Below are 9,988 nucleotides of genomic sequence, written 5' to 3'. Positions count from 1 at the left end.
TCAACAGATCAAAAGCTTAGCAGCCTTAATTTTCTATCACTTAAAGATCAGTTATTATTTAATAAGGCTCTTTTAATGTTTAAGGTACAAATAAACGAGACCCCACAGTACATGCGATCATTATTTCAGAAAGCAACAGACAGATATGGCTCAAACAAATTAATTTCCCCGCTACCCCGTATTGATTTATATAAAACCAGTTTAGCGTTTTCGGGCTCAACAATTTGGAATTCGCTACCATGTGAGATAAAGGGGTCAAGCACGATTAAATACATTTCGGCTTCTGCCATAAATGATTTTATGACGAGCTACAACCATCTTTTAGCCTAACATTCGATGGAGGCTAAAGAACACACTTATCCCTAAACGGTTCAGTTGTAGGCAGACTCAGTGTCACGTGGGAAGAGTCTAGCTTTAGCCTCTTCGGATCCTGAGTCTGCACAGAGAACAACGCTAAACGAATTTGCTACAAGGAAAAAGAAAAAAAGACGACCAAGCATCCGCAAGCGACGATCAGGGTTTCAATTTTACTCTCTTTTATCTTTAGTAGTCTTAAGTTTATTAGGTGAAAGAATCGTGAATTTTGTCAGTAGATTAATGACTTTAACTTAATCGATCGGAAGCGTGGGTCGACAGAAGACCGGTTTCCTTTGTTCCCGGGATGGCAGAACGGGGGCTGGCACTAACAATTAACAGCCACAGCGCTGGAAGTGATTTTGCGCTGGAGGATATCGCCTATCGCTACACTAGAGGAACTCTTTAATCTGCTACCTTTAGTTGGGGACAGTGCTGCCGTCGGGCAACGTTTTCGAACTTATTCCTCCTGACTCAGTGAATGTCGTAACGAGCTAAAAATAGAAGTAAGCTTCCAGCAGCATGAGTTTACACTGTGCACGCGCGTGATGAGTCATGCGACCTACTTTGGACAAGCAGTGGAATCGGGTTGCTTTTAGAGTGGCGAGTTTCACCCCAAAGCTAACAAGCTTACCTGCCCAAGTTCGAACGAGAAATTCGGAAGTAATCAATTCCATCGAATATTCATTGAGGATGAAAGTAGCTTGTTCATTTCAATGCTTGTGATTCTCTCAGGTGCCCGGATAAGGTTCCGTTACTCTCGCTTACCCCATAACACATGCGTATGCATGCATAAAGAGCGATTACTTCCCTTTGTTTATTTGATGTTGAATCACTAGCTTTGGAGTGCAAATGTTAGCAATACTAGTGGCGTAGCAGTAGCACTAACAAAAATTAGAAGTTCACCCAACAGCAAGAATAACAAGCAAGCCGAGTATGCAGGGCAACAACTGATAACAATGTTAATAATAATATACTAATTGTTTAACAGTTACTTAGTTGATCAGGTAACAACATGTTCGGGAGGCCGACCTCCTAGAGCAACCCAGGGGAAGAGACCGACAAGGCCACAGGAGGAGCTGCCTAGGCCGAGGGAGGCTGAGAACAAAATACAGCGCCGGACAGGGACCGCAGCTGCGTCTTCCCACGTGCCCAGCAGTGACAGTGACAGCCAGGGGGCCTGGTTTGAAGAGGCGGAGCACGCCAGCAGACAAGAACCTCAACAACAGCAAGGTACTGATGCGGGCTTCGTTAACAGGTTAAAATCCCTAGAGGTGGCGGCCAATCAGGCTAGACAAGATTTTGAAGCCAGGATTAGGGCGTTAGACTCAGGCTCAGAACTTTATTACAAAAGGATAAAGGTTTTAGGCAAAGCCTATTCTTCCAACCTGTCCTTTATACAACACATATCAATCAATCAATATGAGGCTTATATCGCGCGTATTCCGTGGGTACAGTTCTAAGCGCAGGGATTTATTTTAATTTTTTAATTTTTATTTTATGCAATTTATATTGCGCACATATTCAAGGCGCAGGGATTTATTTATTTATATAAAGACAGACGCACATTACAAATATGAATTCAATCATATAAAATACAGAAATACATTGTATGGAATGCAACACAATGTGCATTTAAGGAATTACATAAGGAGAACACAAAATTACATTGACATAGTTATACCTTTCATTGGGAATAAAGTTGCTCCGATCAGCTACACATCCGTCAACACTAGTGCAAAATGTTTAACAAAATAACAATCGAACAAGACATTTCATTCACGAATGATGTGTGAACGTGACTGTCTCTTAAACATTTTCACTGAAGTTGCATTTCTTATCTGTTGGGGGAAGGAGTTCCAGAGAAACGCTCCCGAGAAGGCTAAGCTCGATTTGTAGAGGTCTATGCGAGGTATAGGAGGGACGAATTTTTGGGACCCATACCCTTTAGGCATGTTTGAAATGTGATTGCAAATATTTAGGACAGTCGTCATTTAGAATTTTATACATGAACACAGTCTCGTTTAACGTCAACTGATCTTTCAAGGGGAGGAAATTCAAGAGCTTTAGTTTATCATCCGTGGACCTATTCAAACCATGCAGAATAAGTTTTGCAGCTCGGCGATGCAGGGAATTGAGTCTTTTTAAATGAACATCACCGCAGTTATCCCAAAGTGTCGATGCGAAGTTTATATGAGGCATTATGTGGGCGTAATAGAACATTTTAGAGCTGGTTGTAGCAAGTCAGCAGGGGCAAAGCGCTGAAAAGGGGGAATCAGGCTCTGGGCAGCCCTTTCACTTTGGTAACGGACAAAAGTAGCTGCGAGGCGGTTGACACCCCTCCAAGCCAGGGCTTAGATGGCTTAGCCACCTCGCCCATCTGCCTGGTGAAGTTAGTTCATACATTAGAACAGTACCCCAATCAAGCTGATGCTCAGGTTCTTAGGGAAGGATTTTAGCCAGGGCTTTAGGATACCATATCAGGGAGAAAGAAAGCATGAAAGACTTGATTGTCTCCCCTGTGGGGTTGGTGGAAGTTTACACCAGGAGAACACAGACTGATATTTGATCTTTCATAACCTCATGAGGATAGTTCGGTTAACGGAGGTATATCAGCTAAGCTATGCGCCGTACAATACACAACTTTTGATGCAGTAACATGTATGAATGGATATCAAGTCTGCATTCAGACTCCTTCCTTTACACCCTTTAGATTTTGGATTGATGGGCATGTTGGTCGAAGGCATGTTCTTTGTTGACAAGGCACTGCCATTTGGATGTTCTAGCTCGTGAGAAATTTAGTACCTTTCTAGAGTGGTGCATGAAACAAGCTAATTTCTCCTGTGATGTAATCCACTACTTGGATGAATTTCGTGGGGGTGGTGCTTCGAGGAGCAAGCTCACGCAATGTTGGACAGTATGCTATCAACTTTTTGCGATTTAGGAGCCCCTATTGCCCATTGCCGCAGACAAAGTAGAGCGTCGCAGAGAGGCATCCGGAAGCCTGCCCAGTATTGGCCATGCAGGCTTATCTACAAGTCAGACCCAGCGGGTCAGGGCTGCTCTTCAAGCATTTTGATGGCGCGCCTCTAAGCCGCTACCAGTTCCAGGCCATGCTGAAAAGTGGGGCGAAGGCACTGGGCTGGGAAGTGAACAGATTCACCTCCCACTCATTCCGCATCGGGGCAGCCACTACAGCAGCTATGAATGGCACGCATAGGGGCATGAGTGGCCTGTACCGTCACAGCATGTTATTCATTTTGCTGCCCATCTCTCACTAACGGGAAGGGCCCATACAACGGCTCGCACCTATTTGGCTGGGATTGGTGCAAAACACAAGCTGAATGGATGGGATGACCCCACAGAGCATTTCCTGTTGAAGAAGTTATTGCAGGGCATGGCTAAGCTGGATAGACGACAGGATCAAAGGAAACCTATCACTTTTCAGAGACTCAAGGATTTAATTGGTGTCCTCCCGGGGGTGTGTGCTAATAATTTTGAACAGGCACTGTTTACAGCAGCCTTTTGCTTTGCCTGCTGCAGCGTTTTTGGTTTCTTTCGGGTCAGTGAAATAGTGGGCCAAGGGAACCCAGTAAAGGGAGGGCGAACTGGGATCAGTTATGCTGATGTGGTACTAGGAGAAGACCTGACCGTCCATATTGCGGGGTCGAAAACAGACCAAGCAAACAAGGGCGAAAAGGTTGTGATGCGTAGAGTCGAGAGGCATCCCCAAGTTTGCCCAGTGAGAGCGATGGAGGCTTACCTTAGGGTTAGACCATGTGGACCGGGCCCGCTGTGGAAGCACTTTGATGGGTCATCACTGACCCGATACCAATTTCAGGCGGTTCTAAAGAAAGGGGCTAGCGTTCTGGGTTGGAAAGTAAACAGGTTCACTTCCCACTCATTTCGTATTGGGGCAGCAACCACAGCTGCGGTCAATATGGCACGCCCATGAGAGACATTATGGCTTTGGGAAGGCGGAGATCACAGGCAGTGACAAAGTATGTCAGGCCCGACTTGGAGTGATAGTATGGGTCTTGGGTAAACAGAATAGTGGCCAGGTTTTCACCGCCAAAAGATTTTGTGTGTTTTGTATGAGGCTGGTTCACACCGCTGCAGCGTTTGTTTTTACTTTGTGTTTTTCTTTAATATTTCAGAGTTACTGCTTTGGAAGGTTGTCACCTCCAAGTAGTGACGACAAAAGGTACATGTATAGAAATGAGTTCATGTTTTAGTCCTAATCCACCTTCTCTATCGTAGTTCCAGGAGTCCTTATCCTGGGATCAAGTCTGGTGGTCAGGCTGCAGCAGTTCTGCAGTACAAAAGGCACTGGGCTTCAGCTACCGCTGCCGGTGGTGTGGGCTGGGAAGTCCGGCCTTGGGTTTCCCCGGGCTCGGGCCAAGCTGATTGAAGCACTGGAGGACGCCCCCTCACCGAGCTATGTGGTACTCCATGTCGGAGGGAACGACGTGTGCCGGGTTGACCAGAAGCACTGGCGTGAGGAACTCGATGAACTGGTATGCTTTGTTAGGGCTTTTTGCCCGAAGGCGACCGTTGTCTGGTCGGACATGCTCCCGCGAAATTCGCGGAGACATGAAAGCTTTTCCAACGGGGGAGAAAATTCCCGCAACAAAAAAAAAAAAAAAAAAAAAAAAAATTAAACCGAAAGGCGAGAGGCCGCATTATGCAAGAGAAAGAAAAGGGACGGATTGTTTACCACCCAAATTTTGACCACAGCTACCTTGCCGAAGATGGGGTGCATTTGAGCACCAAGGGGCTGGACCAGTTCAAAGCTGACTTTGAACTGCAATTAACAGCTATGATTTTAGGCTAAAAGGGGGCTGGAATGGGTACGGATTGGCGAAAAACATCTATAGAATAGCTGTTAGGTGGCGGAAGATAGGCATGGAAAAGGGGAACACTTTACATGTCTGTCTATTTCAGTTTGTTAAAGTTTTAAAACATGTAATTTCTAGTGAAAATGAAACCTTTTTAGAGCTTTTCGTAGCTGTACTGCAGGACCCCAGTGTGAGCCCTAACAAGCCACGGGATGTGGTGCGGTTCGGGGTCCTGTCACCTCCAGATAGCCTGAAAGCCTAGAATTCCTCTGTGAGGAGCTGGGAGCAGCGCACTTACAAAAGCAGCAGCATGTATGCCTAAAGAAAGCACTGGGTTGGTTTACATCACCCACATGCTAGCTGAGGTAGTGCTAGGATGGTCAGAAAGACCTGTTGCTGGTCAGTCAATCTGGGGCCAGCTAACTGGGGGGGAAGGGGTTGCTAATAGTGTTCACTTTAACCATGTCTATCTGCTACCTATCCGTGCCCATTCATATGCCAAATATGTATAATTCAAAGATTGCAACATGTGGAAAACATGAATAAATGTGAATTGAACTGTTCATACCTCTTGTGTCTTCAACTTACCTCCCTTGGCATAGTAGAGCGAATTGCTGATCATCACTTTTGTAATTGCATTGACAAAGTATAATTGGCCCAGCATAACTGTAACGGTTATTTGGATTGGTATCCTAACTGCGATCGCCCAGTTGAAAAAAGTTAATATGTGTGAGACCACAACTGGAGGATCAGTGGTAGGATAGTGATTGGGATAGAATGTCATTTGTGATGCCAAGGGTGGTTTTTTGTGTTGCATGGTTGTTGTCTCGTAATAAACACTTCAAAGCGCAGCTTCGCAAATATCTGTTGTCACGAACAGTTACATTCTGAAGCTGTTTCTAGCAAGAATGCATTGCTATCACTAACCTCTAGTTTTGTTGATGATGAAAATGATGTCGACGATGATGATGATGATGATGATGATGAAGTTGTTGTTGTGTGTGTGTGTCCGTGTCCGTGTGTGTGTGCGTGTGTATGCATATGTGTATGTGTGTGTGTGTGTGTATGTATGTATGTATGTGTGTGTGTGTGTGTGTGTGTGTGTGAGTGTGTGCGTGTGTGTGTATGTATGTGTGTGTGTGTTTGTGTGAGTGTGTGTGTTGTATTGAGTGCGAACGTGATTGCAGGCATGCGGCGCGCGTGTGTGTGCGAGTCGAATTTTCTTTTCCTTTGTATTATCTTGACATACATGTACATTTCAATGTTCTATTATGCATTATGTAGTCGTATAGGTAATGTTGTAGTTAGTAATACTGTATGATTGCGATTGACAATTGTCCTTTTATTGTCTTTATCTTTATGTCTTAGTTTAGCAGGGACAGATTGTAAGACTAGGCGTGAGCCTAAAATCTCCATCCTTGAGTAATAAAGTTCGTTCGTTCGTTCGTTCGTTCGTTCTCTCTCTCTCTGCTCTGTCTCTTGTCTCGCTCGGCTCTCTCTCTCTCCCTCTTTCTCTCTCTCTTTCCCCTCCCCACCACCTTCCTATTTCCGTGTAATGAATTGTGTGGGTGTATTATTTTGCTTGTGTGTGTTTTGGTAGTAAAATACGCTACTGCATGTGTCATTTTGTATTTGCTGCAAGATCGCGTTGTCTGCTTTTTTCACGAGATCGGACCGAGTCAAGTTTTAAAAGGCTGACGTCCACAAAAAGTCAGAGCGAGAAGAATGTGTGCAGATAGTGAAACTTGCGTGTTATTGTGATGAGGCATAAAGAGGAAAAGAGCTCTCTCTCTCTCTGCCCTCCCCCACCTTCATATCTGCGTACAATGAAGTGTGTGGGTGTATTTGCGTGTGCGTATGGCAATGGCTGTGTGTGTGTGTGTGTGTGCGTGCTTGTTTGTGTTTATGTGTGTATCACTGTTGGTTTATGTTAATGTGTGTGAGTGAGTGAGTGCGCGCGTGTGTATGTGTGTATGTAAACATATATGTGTATGTGTGTGTTTGTGTGTGTGTGTGTATGTGTGTTTGTGTGTGTGTGTGTGCGTGTGTGTGTGTGTATACGCGCGCGTGTGTGCGGAAGGGCGAGAGAGAGACAGATAGAGAGATCGAGAAAGAGAAAGAAAGGGAGGAAGAGACAGACAGACGAACAGAGAGAGAAAGAGAGAGAGAAAGAGAGAGAGACAGAGAGACAGAGAGAGAGAGAGAAAGAGAGACAGGTAGAGAGATCGAGAAAGAAAAAGAAAGGGAGGGAGAGACAGACAGACGAACAGAGAGAGAAAGAGAAAGACAGAGACACGGAGAGAGAGGCTCCGCTTGATTGGGATTCAAAGCGGGCGACCAGGCGATCGCCCGCCACGTGACGCGGGCGATTTGATCTAAAGTACCAATCAAGCGCAATCGGGCCATAAACATGGCTGCCAATTTGTTGCTGTTGGACGAGTTGTTCTTCAGTGATGATAGTGATGCGGAGTACGCCTACAATATGGAGTGTGAATGCTTGGAAGTCACACATATATATTGGAAGTCACACATAATTATGTTTGATCTCCGGTTGAAATGGTTTGCAAGATATTGACCGATTGAAGGGACTGGCTGACTGGTTAAAAGCCTCGAATCTTGTGATCTTGTCATTTGACAAGTCATCTGCATGGAATCGTCATCGATTCACATTCAACTTCACTTGAAATTACTTCAATGAATCCTATCTAAGCCCCAAAACACACTTTAAACAATCACGAGTACTTAGATTCAACCCAATAATTAAGCACAGAAGCGTGAACACGGCCTGAAGGTACAACTTTCTCTTCAGAAGTAAAAGATTCACTTACTTTCCACCCGTGGCGGCCATTTTGATCTCGCATCAGCCGATGTGTTTTGGTCGGGCGAGGCGGGCTAGCCCGCCGGCTTAAGCCGGTTGATGACCCGATTGTACTTGATTGAAAATACTTCACCCGGGCGCACCCGGGCGATCGCCCGGATTCCAATCAAGCGGAGCCAGAGAGAGAGAGAGAGAGAGAGAGAGAGAGAGAGAGAGAGAGAGAGAGAGAGAGAGAGAGAGAGAGCCCGCGCACACGGGCTTTTTACTCCTGAACATTCACCTTTATTGAATGAAATGAAGACCACAACGCTTTTCCACGGACTCGACAAGAAATCTAACTGTCAAATCTGACCACCAAAAAAAAGAAAAGGAAAGGCCCTGCTTCTCCACGTGGGGTACGAAACTCAAACACACACAGATATCCTGAGGGCCACTGCATACCGTCACCCCTAAAATGTACTCATGGACTGAGCTGTAAGCGATTGGACTCGTCTACTTTTGTCAGTGCGGGTAGGGAGGGCTGTTCCAAGTACAAAGCGACTGTTCGGATGATCGCCCCCAATATACATGCATTGACTCGGCTGTCAGCGAAGAGATGGGTCCATTTACTTGAAAATAGGTAGAGAGGGTAGAATTGAGTTCGCCGCGAACATAGCGTTTCCTACAACATGAAAACTTTTTGTCTCTTCGCGAACAGATCGTTTGCTCTATGCAACGCACCTCCGGTTTTTGTCTCTGTGTTCGGTTTTTTTTAATTGCGTAAAGAAACTGTCCTATGCTTTCACAAAAAATCCAATCTTGACTTTAATATAAAAAGCAGGAAAAAAAAAACACAAAAAAAAGATCAATAAAGACGGATGCTCCCCGATAACCAAAAAAAAACAACAACAAAAAAACAACACACACACAAAAAAGGCGAAAAAGAAAGGGTTGAGGCTGCCTGCATGCAACTGATATGAAAAAAAAAGGAGAAAAAAAGTTCTACATAATCATCTATTTTTCTCCCTAACATTCAGGTCAACAAAGTCATTGTCATAGCTAGGCAGTCATTCGACAATCATCACAGGTTTGAACCGACCCTTTCGTTTAACCATTCAAAAAACAACAGCAATAACGCTGTTAGTACTACAGCGCGCTCAACGTTCGCCCTTTTGAACTCGCGATGTCGATGAGACTTGTTTCTTCTGGTCGCCAAGATTACCGTTAACAAACGCATGTACTAGTTGGGATTCCCCCAATTTTCGCGACCTTGACCGAATACTCTCGAAGTCACCACTCCGGCGTTCATGCATAGTGAACAGTTGGAAAGTTAAACTTCGGGAGTTCCCACTTCCGAAAGAGGCCTCTACTTCCAGTGTTGCTGACTTCCTCCTCATGCATACGGGCCCTGGACAGAACCTCTTCCTGACGAACTCTCGTCAGAAAATACCAGAAGTTGGGATGTCGCCGTCCCACAGTCGCGTTCCAGCGCCTGTTCCAGGCTGTAACAGATAACAGATAACTAATGTAAGGACGAGATCAATGTTTGATATCATCGACACACAATTTCACGTTTTTGGTTGAACAGCTATGGATTATGTTGTTAAGTTGTTGAATGTACCAGAGCAATAAAATAATCACGTGTATGCATGTCGTTCATGTCGTTCGTGTCGATCGACGAGCACAACCACCTGACCCTGAGCACACTCTTTCTTGCGCCTTGCGGCAGACTATGCGGTCAGCGCCACCATTAAAAATACCACCCGCAAATTGTTTAACACTGAAAATGTGAAAAAGAAGATTCAATCTAGCACATGAGACAAGTGCGGGTTTCTTTTCTCGTGTTTAAATTCACCCGACGCGTGCGTCTAGAAGAGAGGAGCAAGTGCCGAGAGACAAAGGGTTAACGTATTATATCTTGCAAGACCAATTCCCTCTGAGTATGTGTTTTTTAAAAAATTTTTAGTAAACATGGTCGGTTGAGATGTTGACTCTATCG

The 9,988-nt window shown here is 44.9% G+C and overlaps 1 protein-coding gene and 1 long non-coding RNA gene across 3 annotated transcripts in view; one reads left to right on the top strand and one right to left on the bottom strand.

The window, feature by feature from the left end:
* Positions 1-269: 269 nt before the first annotated feature.
* On the top strand, positions 270-5,222 carry LOC138959062 (uncharacterized). The gene is made up of 2 exons (XR_011453600.1): positions 270-1,587; positions 4,615-5,222. It is a non-coding gene; the product is annotated as an uncharacterized lncRNA (long non-coding RNA).
* Positions 5,223-7,786: 2,564 nt separating this feature from the next.
* LOC138955380 (equilibrative nucleobase transporter 1-like) overlaps positions 7,787-9,988 on the bottom strand; it is a 176,797-nt gene continuing 174,595 nt past the window's right edge. The window contains exon 11 of one of the 2 annotated variants that reach the window (XM_070327002.1): positions 7,787-9,491. In XM_070327002.1, coding sequence (XP_070183103.1) covers positions 9,429-9,491 — 63 coding nt within the window. In that variant the 3' untranslated portion in view covers positions 7,787-9,428. The remainder of the gene's footprint in view (positions 9,492-9,988) is intronic. The other variant, XM_070326996.1, reaches the window with a different exon arrangement.

Source organism: Littorina saxatilis, linkage group LG2 (assembly GCF_037325665.1).
Source record: "Littorina saxatilis isolate snail1 linkage group LG2, US_GU_Lsax_2.0, whole genome shotgun sequence".
In the NCBI taxonomy this organism is placed as follows: Eukaryota; Metazoa; Mollusca; class Gastropoda; order Littorinimorpha; family Littorinidae; genus Littorina; species Littorina saxatilis.
Note: the sequence above shows the minus strand (reverse complement) of the source record. Positions and strands in the feature narration are given on the sequence as shown.